The sequence below is a fragment of the Toxotes jaculatrix genome, chromosome 9, assembly GCF_017976425.1.
Source record: "Toxotes jaculatrix isolate fToxJac2 chromosome 9, fToxJac2.pri, whole genome shotgun sequence".
NCBI classification, from domain to species: domain Eukaryota; kingdom Metazoa; phylum Chordata; class Actinopteri; family Toxotidae; genus Toxotes; species Toxotes jaculatrix.
In genome coordinates this window covers 9,846,423-9,874,378 of record NC_054402.1, presented here as the reverse complement: position 1 = coordinate 9,874,378, position 27,956 = coordinate 9,846,423, and the positions used below count along the sequence as shown (strand labels likewise).

Sequence of the window (27,956 nt, the reverse complement as noted above, 5' to 3'; positions counted from 1 at the left end):
ATAGTGAGTCTGCAGACATGACATCATATTTTTCTGTGCTGGGTCTCTACAAAGAGCGTGGGCAGGCTTGTGCTTGTAGCTTGTGTGTCTCTGTGTGATTACTACATTGTGAGAGCCAACACAAACTGAGAAACCAGCAGAGCAGACTGTCCGTGTGTGTGTGTGTGTGTGTGTGTGTGCACTTGTGCCTTGTCTGTCACTTAGAACTTGAGGCGGTGTAAAGGCATCTTCTTCACATCTCTGCATTCATCTCCTTATCTCTGCCTCCTCCTTTTCCCCACGACTTTTTGATTCTTTCTCCTCTCACTGTTTATCTGCTGCTCATGTAGTCGTTTTTTTTCTCTGGCTTTTCTTTGGCTGCCATGCCCTGTGAGCACTGTTTAATTCTCCCCTGTGCTCCCCCGGGAGAGAGAAGGGGTGAGGAGAGGAGTGGGGGGTGAGACGGGGGAGGACAAGGGCAGAGGCACTTCATTAATCAATCAGCCAGCTTTGAAAATTTACCTAATTAATGGCTAATTACAGATCTGGGCACAGTGCCAGCTGGCATCCCATCCACCTCCACCAATACGACCCCCACAGTCCCCCAGATGACACTAGAGGTAAACACCCCTCCTTTGCTGTCCTCTACCCCTCCTTTGCTCTCCTCTTTATTACTCCATCCATGCATCCACTCACGCAGTCTTTTTTGGTTCTCTACAGAAATAACAGATCACAGCTGACAATTCACACAAGACAGAAGATACTGAAACTTAAAGATGCCTTGATCTCTCGCCACCTGCCTCACTCTCGCCATATGGTTGTCTATTTGATTTTCGTTATGCGGTCTTACCGTAGAAATATTGGTGGTGATCACAGGTTCCTGGAGGCTCTCTGAAGGAACCGTCTCACCCTGTTGATGGCTGGTGTGATTCTTGTCTTGTCCCTGCCAGCTCCCTCTGCGGGACATGCTTGCACGCCAGGCACGCTGGATCCTGGGAACAGTAGGGGGATAAAATGCATGTCTCAGTCATATCTACGTCTCATGACAAAAGTTATCAACTATAGCAATTCCAAGCCCTGGATAAGCATGAAACTCTACTGCAAGCCTGTGTAAATAAAAACATAAGGAGCGAGGGTCAAGTACAGCTCCCAAGGAGCATTTCTATGACAAATGTCCAATCACTGACCTTAAAATTCAGCTATAAGCACCCCTAACGGTGAGGTGAAGCTAATAAAAACACTTTCTAGAAACATGATAACACATTCAGCAGTTCTAAATCAATTTATTTTTGGATTTTTGGATTCATCTTTGGATAAATTCAGCAACTACGGTATGATGCTTTGTTCACAACTGCGCTGATTTGCAGCTGACTTCATGGGTGAGTATTCTATGCGGACAAACACTGAGGATATCACTGAAACAAAACCCTGAAATGGGGATTTCCTTTCCAGCATTTATTTCTTGGCCATTCTCAAAAAAAAAAAAAATCTGCAATGTTTTCAGTCGACTTTGTTATTTTTTCCCCTTTAGATCTTGCTCACACATTCTCTCAACCTCTCCCCACCCATCACACTCCTGTTCTCAACCTCCACAGACCACTTTCTCTGTCTCTCACTTTCCACCCTCTTTCATCCCTGTAGTCACCCAAAGCCAGGGTCCAGGATGGAGTGTAGGATCAATTACCCGATGGAGAAACACATTCACCTCCAGCGAAGCAGAGAGACAGCTGAGCCAAATGGAACAAATTGAATTAAGCCATAACTCCCAGCTCCAGAACCAATACCTTTCCCCCCTTCCATCCTCCATCCCCATTTTCTCCACTTCTATTTGCTCTTTGCTTCTTCCACCTCTCCATTCCCCTTCTTTCTATACTTCCTGTTCCTCTGCTTTTTCTGTGAGTTCATCCTGACAATTTTTTTTAACCGACTCACCTTTCTACACCCCAATCATGTTACCTCTACACAGAAACATTGGCTTTCTCTTCTCTATCCTCGACTTTCAAGGAAGTGAAAGCCTGAGGCGAGAGCTGTCCTTCCCTCTTACACCTATAAAACTGTGGCTCCATGTTTAAGTAAAATGGTGTTAGATGGCGGTCTGCTAGGGTTCATGCGCTCAAAAGCGCACTTTGACCCTGACTCTCAAACCTAATCAGAGGTAAGATTGAATTAAAGCCTCGTGTAAACAGATCTCTTCCCCACAACATCAATTATTTTTAAGGTCATAGGTAATGTGGGTAGCACTCAGTGTAAAAATGATTAAAAATGAAGGAAATAAACACAGATATTTGAAAAAAACAATCATACAGAAACACAAATGAGCCACAGGTGATACTCACACAATGGCCTTAATCACCAGGTGCTGCTGTTGCTCACGGCGATGAGGGCTATTGTCATCCTCCTCCTCGCTCCTGCAAGAATGGCTTCTATGACAATAACGAGAAAAGACAGATAAACGGAAATATGAGGTCCAACACAGCAAAAAACAGCAAACACTGTTTACAACTCATCCTGTATGTTAGAAATCAATGAATTTATATGTCAAACTGTGAGGACTTCCCATTATAAAATAAGGTGTTGTTATGGGAGAGAAGAGTCTTGTACAGTAGGGGCTTAACGTTATTGCATTGCTTTACTGTGTAGTGGCTTACCTCTCCACCTTGGGAACTGCTTGCCCTCCGCCGTGGTTGCAGTAGCGATGATATCTCTTCACTTCTTCCTGTGCAATGAATAACACCAATATGTCAAGGTTCTTAATTGTCTATGCCAAGCATACGATGCAGGATGATCTGTGCTTTGGTAAGATACAATAATAAATCCGCAGCATTTTGTGTATGTGTAACTGCTCCTCCACCCACACACACTCTCTGTCTGGCATGGCTGCATAACTGGGCCAAAACAGAAGAAAACTGCTCTTTTTATCATTTGTTTTTGTTTATTAACCTTAAGAGTGGCAGCGTATCTGGGTGTGTTAACATAGGCATAAATAATCATACACACAGAAGGAAAACAACTGGTATTCTATTGCTGATGCATAACCGCCTGTGTGTGCTCTGCAGGTGCCAACCAGCCAGACACCAGCTGCAGGCCAGGGGGTGAGGCCCTTCTCAGGCAGCTCTGAAGCCACTGCCATAAAGCTCAGTGGAACTAGGCAGATGGATATGCTCCCAACGAAGCAAAGCAGCTCCATCTCTATTATTCTATGATCCACCCACTGTACGCTACCTGCTCAGCACCAACCATCAGTCGGCTGGTGCACATAACGGAGCATTTAGCAGTTGTAAGTAGCAACTTTGAACTTCACTACTTCAGTCAGTCCCAAACCCCACTTTAAACATCATCACACAAACTGACTGACTGAAACTTAATTGTACCCTCTGATATTTAATGCATACAAATAAAATGCACCCTTTGGAAATCATAGTGCAAAATATTATGCCACCAAACACTGTTTCCCATCTGTTGTGTGTTTTTGTATGAATCTATAAGCTTATGTTATGTATGTTTGAATACATGTAGTCCAGACTCTGTGCTCTAAAGCTGTATTAGCTGAACAGTTCTCAGTGTTCTTGCTATTCCTCTCAGTGAAGCCTGTAGGGATTAAGTGGCAGGCAAAGGATTTAAAATATAATCGTTTCAACAAGTGTTGCGCTGTACTAACTGCAGATGTGTTATTAAAATACATTAAAATACAAAGACAAACGTGTGCTGAAATATACATCTAGGGGGCGTGCTAAATGGCAGACCTGTCTGATTTACAGCCACAATAATACATCTTAATGCCATTATCATGATCAATTGCAATTGCAAAGCATTCATACTATGATTAAAACTTGAATCACGTCTGACGTGGTGGTAACGTACTGTGTCACTTCCTGTTTGCTGCTTCTGCACTGTGGTGTTACGAGTGTTATCCTAGCGTATCAATCAACATGAACTTTGCCGTGTTCTGTGGTCAGTCTCTGAATTCTTCTACACGTATACTGCTTTAGTTAAACATCTGTTGTGCACGGGTCCCTTGGGATTTAACACGATAAAATAATCGCTCTAACTCTGGTCCGCTAGCTTAGCTGTTAGCAATGGCTTCTCTCTCTCTCTTTCTCTCTCTCTCCTGCTGTCTCTCCTCTCTCTTGCACGGTGTGTGAGATGTTTAGTTACTCCTCTGCCTCCTTTAGCGATAATGGTATGTGTAATAAATGTAGCATTGGAGGCGAAGCTGAGGGAAGTAGAGGCTCGGCTCCGCACCATAGATAACCACCCCGTAGCTGCGCTAGCTAGTCAATCCCCCGTAGCTGGTGCGGACCAGCCTAGAGTAGCTTCAGCTAGCCGTCCTACTTTAGCTCCTGTTAGCCGTTCCCCGGCAGCTCCCGAGCAGCCGGGAGGCCAGGGCAGCTGGGTGGCAGTCCAAAGGAAGCATAGCCTGAAACAACCGCCCGTGGTTCACCATCAACCGCCCGTGGTTCACCATCAACCGCTTAACGTTTCAAACAGATTTGACCCAATCAGCGACACACCCGCTGAGGAAAAAACTCCAGCGACCACAGTTAAATGCATTCCTGGGGACCGAGCGGGCGACGTTGAATCATGTTTAAAACTGCTGGCTAAGGATAAACGTAGATTTGGTAAGATTGTTATTCATATCGGCGGCAATGACACCCGATTACGCCAATCGGAGTTCACTAAAATTATTGTGGAATCGGTGTGTAACTATGCCAAAACAATGTCGGACTCCATAGTTTTCTCTGGACCCCTGTCTGATTTGACCAGTGATGACATGTTTAGCCGCATGTCATCATTCCGTCGCTGGCTGTCTAGGTGGTGTTACGCTGCATGTTCTTCCCCTCCTCTCCTCCATTCCCAGCTGTCCTATCTTCCTCCTTTTCCTACTTTCACCCAGCCCGGCCATCGGCCCCATATGAGCCGGGTTCTGCTCATGGTTTCTTCCTGTTAAAAGGGAGTTTTTTTCTTGCCACTGTCGCCTTAAGTGCTTACTCTGGGGTCAGGCTCTGGGTCTCTGTAAAGCGCTTTGAGGCAATTTTGATTGTGGAAGGCGCTATATAAATAAAATTGAATTGAAAAGTTTCATTATGGAAATGTTACTACTCTTTTGACTTTTTTCTTTCCTTGTGTTAGTCATTTTTTACAGTTACTATATTTTGTGTGTTTACAACCAACTGTAATATCTTGGGTCTCTGGACCAGATAAAATGCACTAAAGCTGTATATGAGCAACAGAAATACCAAAGATAGCAATACAACTGCAGCTGTGGACAGCTGGAGAAACACAGTACTTGTAGGCTAGAGGTTACACGACAATCTATCAAATCAATAGCTGAATACGTGATTGAATAAAAACAGGGACATTAGCTGAATCCTCTTCTGCTGGGCATGTAAACAGCTTTTCCGTATTATTTTCAATATCAAAATAAGGGCAATCAATAGACTGAAAAGCTAGGGAAGGTGAGGAAAGACATTAATAAGAATTATGTCACTGAAAAATGAGAGAAGGGAGGAAAAGAGGAAGGAAGGGGCACATAGCAGAGTCTGCTTCCCTTTAATTGATGAGTTATTGAAATCATAATTTCTCAGAGTCCTAGTTCTATCACTGAGATCGATGGCAGGAATAGCAGAATGTCCACACTGACACACACACACACAGACAAAAGCTTATTCCTTCTGGTGTGCGAGAGATGGTCAGCTCTTTGTGCCCTTCAGACTCATGTGGTCTCTCTGTGAGAAGAAACTCCCACACGCATATAAGCACATGAACACAGACACACACCTGAATGCACTAAGGGAGCAAACATGCCAGCATACACACACACAGATCTGATCGCAGAGGATTTGGTTGCAGCGTGGTGATGCGCTGAAACATCTGCATCAGGCCATTGGTTGTTTATACGCAGCTCGACTTGCCGATCAGCCAGGGGAAATGTCCAATCAGGAGAAGGGCTATACCAGTGGAGATGCTCGTTAATCGCAACATCGGAAATCAATTTACATGCGCAGTGCGTGTGAGGAGTACTATGGAAGTCAACATTTACTCTTTCGCCTGAGTCCCTGAGCACAAAAACAGCCCACTGAGGGATGTAGGTGTTACTGATGTGTTCATGTGATTACATGATTTGAAATGCAATTTTCTCTTAGTGTTATGGCTATGGAGTAAAGCAAGTACTTTCTACTGAGGCAAATGGATGAGTTTATGTAATGTTGCTCAAACCTTTAAATCCTATTTGAGACGAGAGGAGGGTAACAAGAGAGAGAAAGAAAGACATGCAGGTTTGGAGGCATAAATTGACAAAGGCTCAAAATGATAAACTTGCATTGACTGAAACTGCAGAGAGAGAACAGTTTCTGCAGTTACACAGCCATCAATACCAGGCTAGAGCAGGAGCTGTAAACAGACCTATAAGGCACAGATAAAGGAATAGCGACACCAAGGAGGCTTACATCATGCACACATACAGATGTGAGGTTAATTTCATATCTATAATTAAGCAGTTCATCAAACACAGACAGACCCATTCCTTTCAGAGCCATTCACAGGTTTTTATAGGTACGAACAAAACAAATGCCCCACACCCAGAAGACCCATTAAACTGCATGCATGCTAGAGCTGCTTTTTTAATTGTTTTCATTATCAGTTAACATATCTGATATATATGATATAAAAACAAAGAACAGAAGAAAATGAGAAGCTGAAACAAGCACAAGCATAAAATTGTGTCTGATCCAGTACCAAAATCATTATCGATTGACTTTTGGCTGGTTTTTGCTAACTGATTAATTACTTAAACACTAATGTATACAGAATACAACCTATTGAGCCGATGGTACTGAATGTTGAACATTTAAAGAGGCTAAAAAAAAAATCTAATCTGGGATGTACAATAAGGGACACAGGAGGGCATCAGCAAGGAAGAAAAGGAGGGGCACAAGATTATTCTAAAATGGAAAAGGAGAAGAAGTCATCTCAAGAAGTGTGGAGGTGGGTGAGGTGTGACAACTAGAGATGAAGGAGGTGTGAGAGTGAAAAAATGATCATACAGTCTATCAAAATGCAAAATGGAGCGCTTGGGACTAGTCCCTCTGCTGCTATTAAACAGTAGAGAGCCGCTCTGCTTAACATATGGCGAGGAAGGGAGTGAGAGCATGTTCACACACATGCCCATCATCGCTAAGGGTGCTTCTTTCAGTGATCAAAGACTAGGCTCACTCATTTAGACCAAACCAGCCTTCCAAGACATGGTAATGGGAATGGATGGAAATGACTACAAAACTGACAGGAGAGTGTGTGTCTGTGGGGCTGCGCACGTGTGCGTCCATGCATGCATTTTTGTGTACGTTTTGTAGGAGTTATGGTGCATTTAAAAGGCAAAAAAAAGACACATTTTGTTTTTTATGTGGCAATGAACCAGAGCACGCATGCACACACAAACAGACAGACGCACACACAGAGGATGTATATTTCTTTGTCATATGGCCACAGTGGGATGAGAGACAGCTATCTGTCAGTGTGCGGGCACATCTCGCTCCTGTGCAGGTTATTACGACTCAATCGTGGAGCGTTTGAGTGAGCTGGCACAAACGGCACTCAGCACAGCTCTGTCCCACTGGGGGAGAGACAATAATGCACTTCTGAAATATGATACCCTTCCCTGGCACCACACTCCCACTATGTACATCCTTCTTTATATATTAGAGAACGATGTATCTATGTCTGACATCCATAGTTTGCGGTGGTGAGCTGATACTATCCTGTCCTATGGTACAGGGTCTGAATGCCACCCCTGTACTCAGGACTTCTGCTCCTGTTGAGCACAAACATAAGTTCATTAAGAAGGTGGCATACTGGGACATGTTTTTCCGCATGTTCATTTAATTAGGAGCATCAAGGAGCTTCAAGCATGATACTGATGAATGAATTTCAAGATCCCAGCTGCAAGTGCTGTGTCAACAATGTCACCTGTATTGTATATTTCATGCTTAACCCCATTAAACGTGACTCCCCTTTGGCATGCTGTTTAAATAAGCTCTGTGTAAAATGGTTAACAACACGGACCCGTGGCCGTAAAATTCCACTGTCCCATTGATTACGGGGTAATAGCTGGATAGATTAATGTGTTTCTCAGGGGGTTCATGCCTCAGCAATGAATCTGAATCACTCACACAGACAGCAAGTGGAGTAGCCTCCATAACCAATAACCTGCATTTCTATCCTCACTCATATTTCACACACCAATTACTGGTTAGTCCTTCAGCAAGCTTCTTCGTATCTTCCTCACCAGTCTTATATGAACCTCCTCTGACGAGGTGTATCACAGAGTTCAGCTAGATCAATTTGGAAATGTCATTTTTGTGGAGTGATAATGAAATTCAGCTGTCAGGTGATGCAGTGGGAAAGGACTGGAACAAATCTGAATGAGAAAGTTTAGGGGAACATGCTATGAACAAGAGCATGTGTGATTGTGTGTCTGCGTGTTGGGGGGGCTGCACCATTATAATATATTGCAGAGTAAGTCGAAAGCTGTGATGGAACAGTGCTTTCAGAGCTCATGCGCTCAATATCCCCTGCCGCTGATAATGCGCAACACTACATCACTGGCATTAAATATTCAGAAGCTCAATACAACCAGGTGAAGTTGTGCACCTACACTCAGCGAAGCACATAAAGAAACACTGCATACTTCTGTTAAAGATAATTCAAGCAAAACTGATTCACATTACGAAGTCAATTACAACACTCTCTTCAAAACCAACTGTCAGAGTTTATTTATTTTCCCTTTACATGAGCTCAGGTCTCTGCTTGAGGAGACAGGGTAGACCTCCTCTGTCAGCTGAACGTTTCAGCTATGCCTTCACTATTCCCTGCTGAAAATGTAGTCATTTATAGCAGGAGGTACAATATGTAGTATAAATGAGACCTTTTCAGCTGCTGCCATGACAAAAAATCTTAAAGTGGCCTCAAGCCAACATGAAAAAGCAATTTCCCAAACCACACTGAATACAGGAAATTGTGCCATTTGAATGGGTGAAAAAGGGAAGCAAAATTCAAAGCAATTAAGGTTACTACATGGAGTTTCACTGTCCATGGTGCTGGTACTTCTCTGCTATAAACCACCAGGAAAATAGTTGCTTAAACGTTGTCACGTTGCTTTTAAAATGGACGGTTGCATGGACTATGGTATTATTTCTCTCTCTCTCTCTTCTGAGCAGTATTAACGTCAACTTCCTGCTCCAATAAAAAAAAAAGGGATCAGAAAGTGAATTACATCATTGCTGAACTGTTACCGAGAGACAAGATACCATCATCTACCAGCAGCATTTTCCCAGGGACGCGGAGGAAACATATGCAATCCATTTAGGACACATACTCTAATAGGCTGAATATTGCCCTCTCCTCTGAATGCCTCTTACCTGGTTATTTATGCACAGAGCAAGGTGTTTCCTCTCCCGAGCCACAGTCTGACTCCCGCTGCGCAGCCTCGCCTCTTCTCCCTGATACGTGCTTCTGGAAGGACACCGCTCAAGTTAAGACACACACACACACACACACAAAAAAAAACTCTCCAAATATTACATCTGCCTTAAGCTCTGAGTATGTGAACAGTCTGTACTCATCTCTGTCCTGCTGCAGAGAGTGCCGTTATGCAGGATCTTAACACTCATCAGTGCATGTCGAAGCAGCCTGTGCCGGAGCTTGTCATCTGTCCTAAATAAACACTGTTTCTCTTCATGTGTGAGTCGGTGGATGTGACACTGACCTGTACGAGCCGTTCCTCCGCATGACGAGCTCTCTCTCCGCGGTCAGACAGAGATGAAGTGAACACTTGGAGTCGGGAGCAGCCGGAGAGAGACCAGACTTGGGAAAATTCTCGCAGCCAATGGGATGCTGAGCGTGTGCGCGTTTTTATACAGCGCCCTCCGCGCGTGTCGACAGTGTCATTTAACTTGGCAATCGGCTTTAATCACAGCATTAATTATCTGCGCGCGCCTTCTCTCCGGGGAAGGGCAATCACATACTACAGTATCTCAGCCTATTGTGCCAGCCTTTTGAAATGCTTCACGGTGTGCCAATCTATTTGCTCATAGCCTAGATATGGCGTTATGATGGTTTACATTACACAGGTGCGGGCTGGGAACAGGAGGGACGCACAAGTTGAACAAACACCTGCTTTTTTTTTTTTTTTTTTTTTTTTTTTAACGAAGCACAGGTCATCCAGACACAGCAGCTAGATGAGCTGCAGGCAGGTGAGGTGTAAGGAGGGCTCGCCCATCTATCAGGTAATCAAAGTTCAGACCGTGTTTAGTGATTGGGTTTCCAAAATTATCAAACCATCAGAGTTGATCTTTTGAATGGAGGACTTCCGAGTCTGTCCAGTGACTAACTACTACAAAAGGATCCTTCTACCAGTGTCCTACAGTCTTGTGTTTCTGCTGGGCCTGAGTTTGAACGGCGCCCTGCTGTGGAGTGTGTGCTGTCGGACGCGCCGCTCGAGCAGCACCGTGATCTACCTGACCAACCTCGCAGCGGCGGATCTTCTCTACGTGCTGGCCTTGCCCCCTCTCATCATCAGCAATGCCATGGGAGGCCTGTGGCCCTTCGGCAACATCATCTGCAAAGCCGTCCGATTTTTCTTTTACGTCAACCTCCACTGTAGCATGATGTTTCTAACCTGCGTCAGCGTGCACCGTTTCCTTGGAGTGTGTTTCCCCATCGCCGCTGTGCGGCTCAGGACAAAAAAACTCGCGCTCTTTGCGTCAGGCTCGGTTTGGGTCCTGGCCACTGCAGAGATTTTACCTACCCTGGTCTTTGCGCACACGGGTGTGATCAACAACATGACTGTGTGCTTCGAAATGACTAACCCGAAAGACTTTAACGTTTACTTCCCCTATGGTCTGTTTTTAGCCATAGTGGGTTTTCTGATCCCATTCCTGGTCGTGATCACCTGTTACTGCTCCATGATAAAGGTGCTTTATTGCAGGGGCGCGGACAGAATCTCCAACGGCAGGACTGCTCGTATGCGTAACAAGTCCCTGTACACTCTCTTACTTGTGTGTCTCATGTTCGTGGTGTGTTTTGTGCCTTATCACATTGCTCGTACCGTCTACTTGATTGTGAGGGTCTACAGGCCCGGAAACTGTCATCTGCTGAATGTGGTCATGATCTCCTATAAAGTCTGGGAACCGGTGGTCAGTTTCAACTGCTGCGCAAATCCTCTCCTCTACTTTTGGGGCTCTCACTGGCACCGTCAGAAGCTCTGGACCTGGCTGTGTAGGAGGAAGAGAGTGCAGCCCGGAGTGTCTCTGGTGGATGTAGGCAGCACGAACAGGTTCGGAGGGTAGACAACATCCATCAGAGGACTCGTCAGTCTATACAGTGACTCTTTTGTAATGAGTAACTGGACATTAATAACGGTATGGGCTGTCCCAACACCGTCTACAAGCTGTGTTTAATAACTCCTTTTATTATTTTAAATATAAAAATATGTATTTGGCAACATTCAACAGGTCACAGAAACCCATGACCTGTCAGGCATACTTTTGGTACACTATAATTTATTCTACAAACCTATTGTAAACTATAAAACCTGGAGGATCAGCAAAAGTAAGGAACTAACTGACACTGCAAATACTCAGATTGCTGAAGGCGGTTATTGAAAAGCAGCGATATTGTGGCCAGAACTGAAATGAAACATTTGTGGGAATCACTGCCCTCTGGCGTTTGCAGAGGGTTGAGTCTCTCAAACAGACCCCGAGAACAGCATCCAGGCACCATAAAGAATCAGCCCAGTTTTATGAAATGAATTTTTTGGGGGAAAAAAACTCAAAAAACAAAACAAAAACAAACACAACTCAGCTGTTGTGTGGTTTCTGTAAAAGGCACAACACCTCACGTGTGGGACAAATAGAAAAAAAACTACTTGAGGTAGATCCAAAAATAATCGTTATGGTGATATTAAAGAACAGACCCCCGTCTAAATATCCAGAACAATAATCAGCCATGTGATGGTTAAAAATACCTTTAAGGTAAAAAAAAAAAAAAAAAAAAAAAGTGCTTCAATATCTTGTTTATAAAGTGACACTTCATGAGAATACTCTGTTCTCTGAGCCACAGAGATACAGTGTCGGAGGAGCAGGCAGCTGAATGAAAGGCATCATTTCAGAACACTCCTGTGGGCAAGTGATGACAGATGGGTAGAGCAGTGGTCTGGGAGCTGAGAGCAGAGAGGACAAGACAGATTAAAAAGTAAAGAGGAAAAAAGAGGCCGCAGTTTCTGTACAAGAGTAACTCTTGTTTAATTGGTGGTGCTGCAGTACAACCAACCCTTGTGGTTCTCTCTTAAAAAACACAAATGTATTGCCAGTGTCAACATTAGAGGCTGAACTAATTAATAAATGGATTTCTGTTTGAATTATGTTTAATCATAAGTGGTGTGTGTGTGTGTGTGTGCATACCTGTGCGCCCAGCCTGGAGAGGTACCGGTTACGTAGACCAAAAGCAGACATGGGTGATAGTCTAGCAAGCTCACCCTCTGTCAGCCTACTCAGCCGCCTTTTATTCCTGCAGGAATAATAATGTGGCCATCTTTATCATCTCTACACACAACACTAACATGAGCACAATTATGTAAATATTACCGAGAGGATTAATCACCCACAGCCTGTTGCAAAAGGCTGAGAACATCCGTTATAACCATAGGTGTTGGGAATAAAACCTACTGCAGAAACAAAGTTGTACAATGACAGAAAAATCCAACGCTTTCAAATTAGAGTTTAATTAAATGTAACTAGTCCATGAACAATCTGGTATCAAATGTGAAGGTTCCACCAAAAGACATTAGGTGATTTTTTTTAAGTGACTTTCCTTCCAATTTCGCCATTTTCAATTGTACAATGGATCTTCTGTAGGTCCTCAGACCTATGTCTTCTTGTGCATAGATAAGTAACACTTGGTAATTTAACACAAATTGAGTTAAAAATTAAAAAAGAGTGCACTGCTCTCATAACATCATAGTGCAAATGGGTGCCCAGTGAAGAGGGGGGCATGTTTCTGGCTGTGATACAGTGACTCAGTGGTCATTTTAATGTGCAATCACAACATCTTAAACTTAATGCTACTGACCATTGTCTTACATGTGTTGACTGTTTAGTAAGGAAGTTTGTTTGGACTCGTTTGCCCAACTGAGGTAGTGAATGTTAATCATCCACAGTCTGCGACCCTGATAACACAGGGAAACAAAATCTCCACATTACTGAAACAGTGAGAGTTCTGCAGAGTGCATGAATATTTTGTCACGCTGCTCAGACGAAGCAAGCGACAATTTGGGACAGTGCTCACAACAAGTTAATTACCCGAGCTTGATAAATGAGCAAAACACAACCTAAAAAACATTATTTATACCTGGAACTGATGACCTTTAAAAGGTCACATTAATAAAACAGTTGGTAAAATGTTGAAACTGTGCATATCATTATACGGGTAAATGCACTCAAAAGTGTGCCTCCCTCTCTTTTTTTTCCCCCATTCTTTTTCTCATCATTATAGTATTGTTCCATTTGATGAGGCGACAGAAAATAAAATTTTATGAACTTCCAGAACCAAAGAAGAGCAGATAAAGAAATCAAGAAATAAAAGAATTGAGCAATAAAAATTTCAACACTAAAGAGCTATGCTCCTTTTGAGATTATACACCATAAAAGGTCAATGAGGCATATGATTAAAATTGAATATGAGCTCTAAGGAGAGTCCACTAAGGAAGATTTTGGTTGGCAGTTATTGTAAATGCTGACAAGTCAGAGTTTTCTGTGATAAGGCCAGTCCTACTGAAAACAATTCGTAAAAAGAAACATTAATAAACATTTAAAACATCAACAAAGTTACACCTATGTACATATAAAAACAACTGACTTAATATAGGAACCCTATATTATGAGTTGGGTTAGCAAGTAATAAAATTAATCACTGTGTACCAGCAATATAGGCACCTTTCCACAGGATATGAGTCTCATCTTCTGCTGAACAATTCATATATCTAAATGCTTTAAAACATTTCAAGCTTCTTTAACTTTTCTGTGCAACTGATGAAACCTCACCCTGAAGTTTGACACATACAGGAGTCAGTGGAGAGTGAACAGGCAGAGATAAAGTCAGTATGAGTGGTCACTTTGTCCATAATGAGATTTTCAGTTTGTCAGAATCCTGATCGGGATAAAATCAGCTATTTATACAGGATTATGTAACAGCCAGGCCCAGACAGTCAGTTCTGGAGGGGAAGAGCCACACATCAAAGCACTGGGTGGAATCAGTAGCACAGTCCTGCCCCATGGCAGTTGATTGACAGCTTTTGGGGTGGACAGTGCAGCCTGCTGGCTCTGAAACCCAGGACCATGTGTGTTCCCCTCATCATCATCATCATCTGGAAAATATCAATTAAAGAATGACCAAAAATATTAGTCAGTCACCATAAGCCATACATAACATAGAATATATTATGTCTATAGATTAGAGAGATTAACAGAGATGGAGAAAGAGAAAGAGAAAGAGAAAGAGATGTGTTGTTTATTTTTATGTTGCAATGACAAAACAAACCAACCACAGGTTGGTTTATGATGTTGCAATGACAAAATAAACCAACCACAGGTGGTGTGCAATTGACACAAGCCAGCCAGTATATGTATATAACCTAAATAAATGTGCCCATTTGGTACATGAGAAACCACTTCCTCTGTGTTTCCATTTCCTCTAACTGTGCTCTGTTGCTCTGCACGAACGTTTTGCCACCACCCAAGAAGACAAGTAGGCAGTGTGGCTGGTTTTCAGTCACAAAGTTAAACTGTCTTTTGTTTTTCACCTGCCAGTACATGTGGCAACTGTCCAAAGAATGAGCTCCCTTTCAGTGCACGTTACTAATGTTTGTAAGCGACAACAGGAGATCATTTACGAAAAAATTAGCATCAACGGCCATAAATGACACGCTGCACCTTATTACCAGAGGGGCAATGAGCAATTTTGTAGGAACAACCACTTAAAAATAAATGACTACTCAATCAACCAACATATAATGTGATAACGTGACTCCTCACCCATTTACACTCCTGAAACTTGCAAACTAATAAAACTAGGAGCTGTAGACATACAGTAACATGAAGCATGTTTCTGCAAGTCTGTATGTGAGTCATGTGGTTGGAGTGAGGAAAAATGGGATCAAAGAGCAAATCCATAAAAATGTCATTTGAGAATCACTGAATGAGGAAAACATCGACATTGACTGTTAACTTTCCAGTTGAGATCCATGCTCAATCTGTCAAACTGTTTATCTCACTGGACATTCAGGCGAGAACGGAAAAGAAAATATACCAATTTCAGTAGATTTGTATTAAACTGACTGCAGCAGGTTCAGCTAGGGACACATCCAGTAAATTAGCAAAGGAGCTCCTGCAAGTGTCCCTATCCAAAATGTGCCTGTGCCCCTTGATTATATGAGTGGGTTGTTCATTATGTTTCTGAGATGCTTGTCTAATTGTTGGGTAAGTGGGTGGAAAAGCAGTGATGGATTCTGAAGGGTCAAAGCTACTCACTCTGCATCTGAAGTGGCTTCTTTCTGAAGTTTGGCTCTGGCTGCAGCTGACTGGTTCAAATCTCCTCCTGAGCAAGAGAGGGAGATGGAGAGATTAAGGAAGTGAGTCGAGTGGTAAGGAGAGCAGTGTGCTTAACAGTGACAAAGTAAAGTGAAGAGTGCCACATGAGAAAATGAAGAAGATGGGCAGGCTAGGAAAAAAAATCTGAAGCCATACGGTGAGGGAAAGAAGACAAGTGAGAGAAGTGAAGCAGTGGAGGAGTTCAAGGCTCCGGTCTTCCCTTACCTCTTAAATAATCCACAAAGTACAGCATCACCACTGCCATCAGTGCAACTGCAAGAAAGACAGGGGGAAAACAATGTGGAAAATTACTTGTCACAATGTCACTCAAAAGTGTCTAACAGGAGTTTGAAAGACTACAATCTCATAAACACACACACGATCCACACAGAAAATACTGACTGCAAATGCAGGCGCAGAAAAACACCTCCAAAACCAGGTATCCTCTGGTGTCGAGGATAGTTCCTGCTGCCATGGCAATGAGAGCAAGTCCCAGGTTCTGGATCGACTGCATGCTGGTGGACGAAGGCAGAAGATGATGAAACAATGGTGTAAATGAAAAAAAAAAAACAACTATTATTTATAATTATCTGTTGGCCAGTTGAACAGGATGTGTATGATGTCAGTCATAACAGTGCCACTGAGGGTACATACAAGCCATAGGCTGTCCCCAACTGATGCTCAGGCACCACAAAGGCTACCATGGGCCACAGTGCACAGGCCAGTAGGGAGTAGGAAACACCCAGCAGGGACTGAAAACAAGCAAGCAAACACATCCTTACTACAAGTTAAAAAAAAAAAAAAAGGCAACTACAGGTAGGACAAAAATTCAACAATTACTTTAAATTCACTTTGAGTTTCAAGGAACTTTTAGTCTCAACGACTGCGACTCACAGTTCTCCCATCTACATTGTAGAAAATTAACCTTTCACACCTAGAATGCCAGTTAGTCTACTGACATTTTATAAACGTTTATGAATGTGAAAAAAAAAATTGTTGGAGTACAGTACAAAAGGTTGCCAGGGGCATTACCATGGCAATCCAAGGGTTCCAGAAGGTGAAGGCCAGCATCATGTGAGCAGCGAGTGTGGTGGCCACAGCAATAATTACCCAAACCACATTCCTTCCTGTCCTATCAACCATAAAGCCAAGAACTGGAGATGCAGGAGCTGAGATGATGTACACGATACTGGGGAAGACAGAGAATGGAATGAAGGGTGTATGCTGAAGAGATGTAAATGTACAGAACATAAATCCTTTAAAGCAAAATTCCATAGTACAATACTGATAAAGTAGATTCTCTGGTGCTTAACAGATTGAGACAGAGACTAATGCTGTTGACCACTGTATATGATACATGTCTGATCTTTGTGACTAGAATCTACAAAAATGAGTTTAATGACAGCAATCTGAGAGGAGGAACGAGAAAATCTGTCTTTTCATGTGTGGTGCCAACTTATGTGTTTTACTTTGTTCCCCAGCTTCAGGTGGGGAACATTTCTCAGCTATCAAAATTCACTGTTGCTGCACTGGAAATGTAATTTGGCCAATGATCCACTGGAATAAGAAAAATGCACCCCACAAAGGAAGTGCAAGATACATCAGCAACTGGTCTCAATGGCCTATTACACCTGATCTGAGTTACCTGTTGACAGCTCTGGCTTCGGCTGGGGAAAAGTTGAATTTTTCAATGAAGAACACCCTGTAAATAAAAAGACAAGATGAATTGGCTCACAGTACAGAGGGTTGCTTAGCTTTTATATTGATGGGCCCTCGAGGGGAGGAGAAATCCAGATGACTGCTGCAGCAGGTAGCTTTCAGTCTTACATACATTGGTTTCTGTCACATTTGCATAACAACTATTTGCTCTGTAAGCACTGACCCTCTGTGGAAAAAAACATGTCAGTTGCTAAGTGATTTGAGAGTGCCTTTCAGTGAAGGAAATACAGGTTGTGATAGCTTCAATTGGTTTCTTTCACTGCAAACCCATTTGTCAAACCGCTTTCCATTTCTGACTCCATCTCCGTCCCTTTGTGGTTTGATGACAACGCAGCATTGTGAGGTTGCACTGTTGAATCTTTCCTTAGTCATGTGTTGTACACATCTCATGGAGGTTCTCTATTTAATTCATAATAGAATTAGATAGAAATTATTCTGTAGTGTTTTACTGTCAGCAAAAGCAGCATTGTGCCGCGATCCCGTCAACTAGTACTGTCTGTGCATCCAAGGAGATTAGTCCTTTGTGCCACAGATCACTATCATTGTCCATTAACTACTAATATCACATCAGTTCCTTTGCCACATGAACACGGCCACCGTAGTTTACTTCAATCAATCAATCCCACAAACATCTTGCTGCCATATACAGTCTATTCACTAAGGCACCACAGGTCCATTAATATGCAGCTGAAAATAGTCCCCAATACTATTGACTCCTGTTTGAGTTAAGTATGCTATAAACTACATTCCCCAGATGTTTGAAGAAATGGTTTGACCTCTTTAAAAATGAAGCTAAACATTAATGATGCAGTTTAACATTTCCATCTTCAGTAGGAACAGCTGGGCTAGTGACTGTGTGCCACAGAAAGGGAAAGGAAGTCAAAAAAGCATTGGTAGTTATGATCTTATCTTGGGATTTGTCAGTTTTATCTTTTAGAAAGAAAAATGTACCAACATATAACCCTTGCACAGCTCTTAAAGCCACCAGTAAGATATAAGTATAACGTATATTTTATATTTAAAATAAATAAAATGTAGAAATTAAAATCATCTATTAGGGTGGTCTAATAATACATGCTGAAAACTGACATATGGCAAGCACTGACTGTCTAAAGTTACACAGATGAGACAATGTTCTTAAGTGATATACAGACACTCAAAAGATCACTAGAGAGAGTTTGAGAGAGAGATGGCACTGATGCACTACTCACTGTCCCAGTCCAATAAAGGGGAAAATGGCGACGTAGTAGGCCACACAAATGATGAAGATAAGCCATAGTGGGAAGGGGAAATCTTTCACATCTGTCAGTTTGATCACCTCACCTAATATGTAAAATTAACACACACACACACACACACACACAAATCAGCTGGAGACGGATATTTGCTTTCAACAACTGTAAAAGTAAAACAAGCACTTGTCTGACAAAAGAATCTGGAAGTTCTAAAGGGAAAATTCACTAATGACACGATGACATGTTGAACTGAACTGTCCCCGTTATCGGAAAGAAAACAAACCAAAACAGAGAAAATATGGAGGCCAATGAACTGTCTAGCCAGAAAGTCAATTTTAGGTAGATAACAACAAAAACAAAACACAGCCCTACACTCTGCTGTGGTCCACATTGGCTGTGGGAGGAATTCTAGTAGATGTTGACATGTGTTGGGTCAAAGAGGAAAAACAAAAGATGAAAAAGATAATCTTAGAATACATTACCGGTTTTGCCTTGTTCCTTGTGGAGGATCCTCTCTGCTCTTTTGTCAAGGAATGCCAACACCAAGGCACAGATTAGTGAGAACACGCAGGTTACAGCAGCTAAAGAAAGGAAAAGAAAAAGAAAAGAAAACATACATACATATGGAGGAGAGAAAAAATGATGGTAAATGTCATATTTTGGCAATAAAGTTATCCAGAAGTACTAATCATAATACCTGATGACTGCCAATTGATTCAATAGATTACATGAATTTATCTCAGTGAGATTACAGTTTAATTGACAGGGAAAATGGAGACAGATTACAAAGGAAAACTCACAACTGCAGGGTAGGCAAAAGTGGAAGCACTTTTAGCTTAAGTCAGAAGTGGTTGCAGAAAATTACAAGAACTGACACTTCTCCTAACTCCTGTGATTCATCTGTAGCAGTCAGCAGCACTTTTAGTTCTCTATATCACTTCTCTCTGTCTCCATTAGCTGTGTTATCTGAGATCTTTAGTTACAGAGAAAGGATCTAGTATCTCTACCAGAGACAGAGACAAAGCACATGTAACCAGAGTCTTCATGTTTAACACTAGCCACTTTCAAGTCTTCTCCTTGAGTGAAGCACACACTACCAGTTAAAGCGTAACATTATATAATATTTACCTATCATGAGTGATGCGCCTAGTACAGTATGTCCAGAAGAGCCAACAAGATCTTTGACTTCGCTGTACACCCAGCCCATAATGTTCATGTTCACTGTGCTGCCCTTGAGACGAGTGGAGAAGAGTGTGAATGGACTTAAATTCACTGTATCAGTGACATGTATTTTGTATAGTAGGCTCATTTGTATTTGAAAACGCGTATAACTCCATGTTCCATTGGCAGTGTCCAGTGTCCTTACCAGTCGAGCCATGCTGAGCTGAAGGCCAAACACCAGATTAAGTTCTTTTCCTTTGAACCAGTTGACTGCATATGTGTTCTGGGCCACAGCCAAGGACTCTCCTCCAATACTACCCAGGAAAAGAAAAGACAGAGGGAGAGCTTGTAAGTTATATGTGGAAGTACAAGATCAACACGCACCTCAGATTTTAATGTCCTTTTACAGCTGAAAATCTGTGACCAAACAAAAATACACTGGGGCTCAGATTTAGACATTTGACACAGGCTCAAGCTTACTAGGGTAAATTTTGAAGATTCTGAATTTTTTTTTTTTTTTTTACCCAAACACAAAACGTCCTAATTCCATCAGCCAGAAATATTTCACGAAAGCTCCAGCAGCAAATATTACCTGTATGGAGGTAGAAAAGATAAAACAGACCAAAGAAAACAATCTAATTACCATCCATTTTCTATATGCATTTATTCCTATTTAAACAGATAATTTAATTCATAGAATATCTTTCACATCTAGATTTCAGAGTAAACCAACCTGTCCAATACAGACAAAGAGGGAAAAGATGATGGTTCCCAGCCTACAAAAAAAAAGCAAAAACATTAAAAGATTACAATGAAACCGGACTCTCTTTTCTTAATCTCTCTTTGTATCCACTTTGTCTTTGTACCTGATGCCAAAGACCCTGTCAAGCAGGAAGCCCCCAAGGAAGCAGAGAACCACATTGGGCCAGGAGTACCAGGCATACAGCTGCATGAACTGTGCAGTGTTCAGGTTCAGATCCTGGTACAGTCGAGGAGGAAACATATCAGACTCTTGTTGATCACTTAAGTTGTCTTGGTTTTATGTTTCAACATTAAAATCTAGGTGTGAAACACAGGGTATAGTCTATGGCAGCGGTGTCCAAACTGTTCCACTTAGAAATAGGGTAATTTGACTGTTCTGGTTGGATTATTATGTAGGTTTTACTCCCTGCATCAATGCTGCCCTGAATACAGAAGTCCAATCTGTATTTTGTTTACCAATTATCACTTAATGGGGGGACTTTGTCTCAGTCTAGTGGAAATGTGATGTGTTGCATTCATAGTCTGATGCCCTGGTGTGCAACTTTGCATTTGCAGAAGATGAATTACCTGGAGGACTTGTGTTTGAAGGGCGGCTGGATTGTCATAACAGAAGTAGCTTCCTGGAAAAAAATATCAACATGAAAGACCTAATAGTAGTTCATTTCTTTAACGGTACATGAGCCACAAGGGGCCAGAACGCTACGAGCTTTCTCTAAGCCAAATGTAACTTACTGAATTTAAGTTAAATCTCCACAACAAACTACCAGGGTGCTTAGGGAAGAAAGGTTTTTTTTTTTTTTTACTGCTCACCGAATCCCAGAAAGCACATGAATACCAGGACAACCACTCGGTGCAGAATGTGGCTGGGGTCGCAAATGGCCGGCATCGGTCTGCCGGGTCCCCTGGCTGTCTGTCTGCCGGTGAACGACCCCTCGTCCTCATCTCCCAACAGGCTCCGCCGCTCTTCATAGTCCGCCATGTTCGTTTGTTTGGGAGATCCGGAGGGAAAGTTTACGGCAACCAGGAAGACGTAGGCGACAGATCATATGACCCGCCAGGCATCTCACGTGGCGTCATGCTGCATTCATGTAATGTCGGCAGAATGGGAAGTTTTTAAAATACGTATTATTCCACGGTGCCTAGTGCTAATGTGGTAGCCACGCTATATAAATGGCCCAAATCAGCTTATTTTGTTGTGTAGTGTATTTGTAGCGGTTCGGTCACTGAGTGAAGCCAGATTAGTTAACGTTAATAGTTGGAGTTCATATTGTATTTTATTTTACCAACCGCTTGTTGACGTGTCTCCACTTCTTTTCACCACGTAGGACAAATCGTTGGTGTCAGAAATTGCCGGTATCTCTAACTGGGAATTACAAGTCGGGTGTTAATGTGAACAGCTTTCCCGACTCGATTTCTCGCGATTGCGGTTTAACGATGTTCCCTGAACGCGGCATTAGCTTCGTAGCTTGTAGCTCCAGCTAGTCGTGTTTTTTGAGTTGAAGGAACTCGCGGGAGCACGCTCAACGAAACCCTCAATTATTAGACATTTTATTGATTAGTGAGTAGATTGATTCATAAAGATTTTTACTTGGTCACAATGATGACAGGTTAATACCTTATGTCCTAAACATAAAAAAGTCCAAGTGTAACCACATTTAACAGGAAAATAGACAAAAAAGAGCTCTAAAAATGATTTATTGGTATCTCTTGGTTGAATACATCTACTAATTGTGAGACCATACGACCTAAAAATAAAACAAATACTATAATAAAACAAACTCTGATTAAAGGAACCATATTCTGAGGGTATGTTTTTAGCTTTGTTTTTTATATGAGTATGAGCTATGTAAAGATAAACCCAAAACACTCTTATGCTCAGACCCCTGTTTATGCATATTATGCATATTGTGCATATTATGTATATTATGGACAGGCTGACACAACACATTCATGAAACTCTGCAGCCATGCATTTTATCTAAAAGAGCGCACCGAAAGATTTGTTAGGACTTTTGTGCATAATATGAAGTAATAAAATACAGAGAATTATCCCCAAAATATTAAGTTTTACTGAGCATATTCCCTCATTTAGCCTTTTACTTTACTACTTCATTTTAAAGCTAAAAGTTTTATTTTTTTATGCCAGTCTGTATATTACTCTATGGTTCACTGTCACTCCTGTAATTACGCTCTTTTGGGCAGCAACAAGCAGATAAGTATTCGAACAGACAAGTGGCATATGGATTGGATTTTTTTTTTTTTTTTTTTTTTTTTTTTGTTAGGTGGAAGTTGAATTCCATGGGATGATGATGATGTGCTGTGTTTTCACAGTGTGTAATCTAGCTGTTAACAGCTCTTTAAGGCTGTGTGTCTGTCAGCTTTTGGGAGGTTCTTTTGCCCCCTATAGGCCAGTGTTGGTTATTGCACATTGAAAGGACTTTTTCAGACTGGCTTTTCCCTCTCATATAGATGTGAAATTTAAGGCTGCCATTGTTCTTGCATGTTATTCAGTTCCGGCTCTGCTTGTGGGTTGAATTTACACTAAAGTTGTGTGTCTGTGATGATCTGTAATGTACACCCCTCTTTTCAGCTTAAGTATTTGAAAGAATGAGGTAAGCCTGTTCAGTTTCATCCTTTTTTTAATTTAGTGAAAGTTTGAACAATTGAACAATGTGTCGAAATGACTTTTTTTTTAACCTACAGCTTAAGTCTAAAGCTCTAATAAGCTGCTTAAAAGCCGTCTCTCTGGGGCATCTTGACATGAAACAGTTTATAAACCTCTGCTGATTGGCATCTCTGTCATGTATACTTGACAGGTTTCTCTGACATGTAAGCTGTAGCACCGTGTTTCATCAGGTCCTCCACACGCATCCAGTTATATGAAACTGTCAGGCCCTAACTATACCTGCCCCCTATTTATCTGGCTCTTTTCTGTTGCCAGCTTGTGTCTGTGCATACTGCTAGGCAACACTATCTCTAGGGTTTATTTAATTTCCATGAATGTCATTTAGAATTTCTCATAATTCACTACTGCGGGGTCATCTGTCAGAGGATTTAATCTGAGGGTGATGAACGGTCCTTCCCCTGGCTGCAGTCATCGCTATGACCGCTCTGTAGCTCATTAATTTCCTGCCCAAATATCAGCCTCTGTCGTAGCCGACGAAGGGTGGGATGGAGGAAGATCATATTTCATTATTACATTAATCAGACCCACATGCAGACACGATTGTAAATCAGGTGGGAGGTGACATTAATCCTGCAGAACCAGTTTGTGAATGTCCTGAAACCCATCTTCGGGTGTTGCGGTGTTGGAAGAAGTCAATTTATTCCAGTTCTATATATTTTTTCTCCTCTTTTTCAGTTCAAAAATCAATCGGACTCTACTGCAGTATAAGGCTATATGCACTACTTGCAAATTCTTGCAGCTTTGCTGGGTGTTTACATACAGTGTTATCAAACACGTGATCAAACACGCGATCTCTAGAACAGTGTGAGTCTGCAGTTCCTGTTGGTCTCTTGCCAACAAAGTGACCAAAATCACTTCAGATACCAATCACCATCAAGTGTTAAATAGACAGGGTTTAGGTGGTTTTATTCTGTCTGTGGTGGCCTATACACTAATTAAAACATTTGGCCCAATAGTACAGCTACTGTGAATTCTGTTTTTTTCAAGATTAACGTTTCCAGCATAGAAATTAAACACCATGCAATTGTAGTATATAGTAATTTTATTATTATTATTTATATTGCACAGGAGTTACAGCTGTAAGCAGTGTCAATTGCAGAATTTTGTTCCCTTCTCATTTTGTTATCATTCAGTCCCTGGTCACATTTTGCTTGCTGTGTAATCACTGGAGAATATGTGCTGTCAGGATGTTTACCCTTTAGCCAAAGTTTTGTAAAGGGAAAGTGCAGTTTGAGCAAGATTAGAGAGAAGGAAGCAGAAAATGACAAGCAGTACAATTAAGGAAACGGGTGACTTAGCAAACAAGCGGCAGAAGTTCTTAGTACTGTACCAAAAACAGTAGTCATAACTGACATGAAACGTCATGATTTTTTTTTTCCCCCACAGCATTGTCTATTTATTTATTTTTGTCATTTTTCAATACTTTTAGAACTTTTACAACCTTTGTCAGCAAGATAAAATGCAGTGTTTCATCTTGCCTTGACTATCACGGTTATTTATTGTGTCCCATCGCACACTGTCCGTTGTGTTACTGAGGCAGTCCAATATTTTACAGTTTGCTACTGTGGGCTATTTGTGACATCTGCTGAGTTGATGTTGCTGTGGGAGATTCCATGGTACCTTTGTGGAATGACTTGCAGCAGAGTGTAGCTGTAAGTCTTTTTCTGAATACCTTACACAGGAACACATAGATAAGCGGATCCAGACATACATTAGTGGCTGATAGCCACAAGGTGGTTTCCTTGGCAATGTAAAGTGCTTGGCAGTGACTTGCCATGCTGCGAGTTTGGGTCAGCGTGTAGGGAACGCGAGCAAAGTGAAAGGGGGCAAAGCAGACAAAAAACACCCCCACTACCACAAAGACCTTTGCTTTGGTTTTCCGACTGGCTGCCTGACTTCTGCTCTTTGAGACTTTGTATGACTCATAAACCTTCTTGCTGATGAATGTGTAGCAAACCACCATCAGCGCCAGAGTGCCCCAAAAAATCACCTGCAAATAAACATCAACAGTCAGCAAAGCAGAGGAGTTCTTATTTTGATCTCTTGTAGTTTAGTAAGGACTGTTGTAGTATCAAGATTTGAATAATTATGTAATGAAACGTGCACTGTAAATCTGCAGATATCTCAGTGCAAACATAAAATAATATAAATTAATAAAATAAAATATATTTTTTTGCTTTCTGTCTGACAGATGAGAGGATTGAGACCACTCTCATGTCTGTAAAGTAAAAGTGAAGCTATTGTTTGCTTAGACTGGAAACAGAGGAGAAACAGCAAGCCTGTCAGCTTCCAAACCAAATCCAGGTACCAGCACCTCCAAAGCTCTCTAATTAACATGTTTACATGTTAACTATATCTTGTTTGCTTAATCCGTGCAATTACTACTTGTGGTTTTTGTCAATGCTCCCCGCCAAGAGTCTATTTTGTCATTCCCTGTTAAACCTCACTGTTTTTTTTTAAAGACTTCGTTCTGTGGATTTAACAAACCTGATATAATATTTTGTAAGTTGTACATTTGCTGGTCAGCCTTTGGACAGACCCAGGGGATCTGTTCCCCCGCTGTTTTCAGTCCTTGTGCTAACCTTAGCTGACCAGCTGCTGGCTCCAACTTCATATTAAATGTACAAATATGAGAATTAAGCAATTAATACCTACCTGACAGAAGTAGTTGAATCCTTCATGCCACATCAGGCCGGCTTGGCTCTTCATGGAGGTGCACTTCAGTTTGCCTCCAGTGTTCAGTGGTGACTTGTTACTTAGAAAAACGTTGGGTAGTGCTAAAGATAACATTACCACCCAGACTCCTGCACTCAGCATCTGACCAACACGGACTTGCTGCAGGACACACTTCCCAAAGGGCCTGACTATTTTCAGGTAGCGGTCCAGGCTGATCAGGCCTAGCAAAAGGATGCTGATGTACATGGTGATGTAGAAGAGAACTGCAGAGTATTGGCAGTGGAAGGCGCGTAGACGCCAAGAACCCACACCTGCATCACTTAACACTCTCAGAGGGATGGTCAAGGTCATCAGCAAGTCAGCCACCACCTGTTGTTGAAGGATACCAAGTTTGTTTTTTCTTTTATTGCTTGCGTGCTTTACATTGACAGCAGCATTTATAAAGCCTTCATGACTTACCACGTTTTTTAAAAAGACCACAAATGTAGAGGTGTTGGGGATGCTGAAGAAGATCCATGCCGCCAAGGAATTCAGTACCAGGGCAACTATAAAGAGGATGCTGTATAGACAGGGGAAAACCACAGCGGTTACGCTAGTATCCCGAACACACTTGATGGAGGTGTTGGACAGAGTGGCGTTCATCTTCTGATCTTCGGTAGACCTCTGTGGTGATGAGAGAGATGAGAGAAGTGAGAAAGATGTCCTATAAAGATATGAAATGCAAAGAAGGAACACTAATATACTGTTTTCACAACATACATATATGAAGGTAATAACATTGTGTCTTCCGTTATTATTTTCTGGATCTTCCAGACTTTCCTCAAAATATCTGGTGTCACTGAGTTTGTTTTCCATTGGTTACAGTTTATTTGTTTATTCATTCATATAACCAATGTTAAGAAATAAGTCTGAAGGATCAGATATTTCTGTCTTTCAATTCGACAAATAAAGGCCACTTTAGGCCACTTCCAGGGGCATTGACTTTTTCCTTTATACAAACACTAAATGTGGTGTAACTTCTACATTTTACAACATTTAGACAAAAGGTAACTCAGTAGCACTGACCTTTCTCAGAGTCACTTCATAGAGGTATGACCATCAATTTGGTTAAAGTCAGAATGCAGCGATAGATGCAGAGATTTAATATATAGAGATGAAGACCCCCCCGCTCCACACACACACACCCGAGTGTATATCTGTCTGGAGTGCTGTCTTTACATTGAAAACCTTAACAGCTCAGAATAACACTGAGGCCACGAGCAGGTGCCGTGGTAACCAACATATGCAATACTCTCAGACTTTTGTCTGTTTTAGTGTGCATACTGATGTTAGGTCTGTTACAACTGTTGTTACACAAATTCTTTCTTTGTGCCTAGCTTAGACTTGTATTTTATCAAGAAGAAGCAACCGGTAGGCTAATTGAGTCTTACCTTTTTGTTGCGTCCTTATCGTCTGTGACTGTGGAGCATGTGAGGAAAAATAAAACGATGAAAAACAGCAGTATTTCAAATAAGGAAGAAGTGAAATATCCAGTTCCCCTTTTTTCTGTCAAACCCACAAGAAAGACATAAAAACCACCCCGTGCCTGAAGCTTCTTGGTGTTAGTTTAGGTTTTTTAATTAAGCAAGGAATGCTACTTTGGACCTAAGGAAGTTTCAGGTCTCTCTCAGTATTTCTCTCTCTCTCTCTCTCTCTCTCCCTCTTTAAGTGTGTGTGTGTGTGTATGTGTATTTGATGCTCTTACAATGGGTGGTCTCTGGAGCTACTGTGTGGCTGTCTTGTCACAATCCCAATGAGTTTGCCAGTCTTCCTCCGGGGTGAAAGACCCGTTCCTTCCTTGCTTCCTGTTCCAATTGTCTGCTGAGAGGCTTGTTCTGCTCCGTGCCAGTCCTCCTGCCTCCGCTAGCTTGCGTCAGTCTCAGTAGCTGTTGACAGGCGAACACTAAAGGCATGGACTCATTTTTTGACCCACATCTAAAAACCTCCTGCACCCCACTGCTCCTCCCACCACCCTTCAGTTCATTTACCAACTCTATGTGTCTGTCTTGTCTTACCACAATATTTAGCTTTAGCAGGAACAACCAGTGGGTCAAAAAAAAAA

At 41.9% G+C, this 27,956-nt stretch overlaps 4 protein-coding genes across 8 annotated transcripts in view; 1 reads left to right on the top strand and 3 right to left on the bottom strand.

The window, feature by feature from the left end:
• The window catches only part of schip1 (schwannomin interacting protein 1), a 190,599-nt gene extending 180,837 nt beyond the window's left edge, over positions 1 to 9,762 (bottom strand). Inside the window, exons 1-5 of the mRNA XM_041046585.1 lie at positions 9,740 to 9,762; positions 9,393 to 9,486; positions 2,628 to 2,695; positions 2,316 to 2,402; positions 830 to 971 (exon numbers count right to left, since the gene is read on the bottom strand). Of these exons, the coding sequence (XP_040902519.1) occupies positions 830 to 971; positions 2,316 to 2,402; positions 2,628 to 2,695; positions 9,393 to 9,486; positions 9,740 to 9,762 (414 nt within the window). The remainder of the gene's footprint in view (positions 1 to 829; positions 972 to 2,315; positions 2,403 to 2,627; positions 2,696 to 9,392; positions 9,487 to 9,739) is intronic.
• A 491-nt stretch (positions 9,763 to 10,253) lies between these two features.
• Positions 10,254 to 11,877, top strand: LOC121187600 (P2Y purinoceptor 3-like). Its single transcript, XM_041046917.1, has one exon. The coding sequence runs from the start codon at positions 10,332 to 10,334 to the stop codon at positions 11,319 to 11,321; it is 990 nt and encodes a 329-aa protein (XP_040902851.1). The 5' UTR covers positions 10,254 to 10,331; the 3' UTR covers positions 11,322 to 11,877.
• A 180-nt stretch (positions 11,878 to 12,057) lies between these two features.
• mfsd1 (major facilitator superfamily domain containing 1) lies at positions 12,058 to 21,544 on the bottom strand. 4 transcript variants are annotated; one of them, XM_041047128.1, is made up of 17 exons: positions 21,305 to 21,544; positions 21,062 to 21,114; positions 20,599 to 20,711; positions 20,466 to 20,508; positions 20,257 to 20,324; positions 19,938 to 20,046; positions 19,700 to 19,802; positions 19,054 to 19,152; positions 18,548 to 18,659; positions 17,263 to 17,319; positions 16,650 to 16,806; positions 16,272 to 16,369; positions 16,020 to 16,132; positions 15,843 to 15,890; positions 15,558 to 15,624; positions 12,435 to 12,540; positions 12,058 to 12,193 (listed from the first exon to the last, which is right to left on the bottom strand). In XM_041047128.1, the coding sequence occupies exons 1-17, from the start codon at positions 21,471 to 21,473 to the stop codon at positions 12,134 to 12,136; spliced, it is 1,575 nt and encodes a 524-aa protein (XP_040903062.1). In that variant the 5' UTR covers positions 21,474 to 21,544; the 3' UTR covers positions 12,058 to 12,133. The 4 variants fall into 4 exon arrangements, with proteins under 4 accessions (XP_040903062.1, XP_040903063.1, XP_040903065.1 ...); XM_041047129.1 differs by lacking the exons at positions 12,058 to 12,193; positions 12,435 to 12,540 and adding exons at positions 12,734 to 14,395; positions 15,002 to 15,003 and having other exon boundaries at positions 15,554 to 15,624; positions 21,305 to 21,542; XM_041047131.1 differs by lacking the exons at positions 12,058 to 12,193; positions 12,435 to 12,540 and adding an exon at positions 12,734 to 14,393 and having other exon boundaries at positions 15,553 to 15,624; positions 21,305 to 21,543.
• A 3,014-nt stretch (positions 21,545 to 24,558) lies between these two features.
• On the bottom strand, positions 24,559 to 27,796 carry LOC121187813 (P2Y purinoceptor 13-like). 2 transcript variants are annotated; one of them, XM_041047254.1, is made up of 5 exons: positions 27,600 to 27,796; positions 27,286 to 27,313; positions 26,315 to 26,518; positions 25,835 to 26,224; positions 24,559 to 25,169 (listed from the first exon to the last, which is right to left on the bottom strand). In XM_041047254.1, exons 3-5 carry the CDS (start codon positions 26,495 to 26,497, stop codon positions 24,729 to 24,731), a joined length of 1,014 nt encoding a protein of 337 aa, XP_040903188.1. In that variant the 5' UTR covers positions 26,498 to 26,518; positions 27,286 to 27,313; positions 27,600 to 27,796; the 3' UTR covers positions 24,559 to 24,728. The 2 variants fall into 2 exon arrangements, with proteins under 2 accessions (XP_040903188.1, XP_040903189.1); XM_041047255.1 differs by lacking the exon at positions 27,286 to 27,313.
• Positions 27,797 to 27,956: the final 160 nt, after the last annotated feature.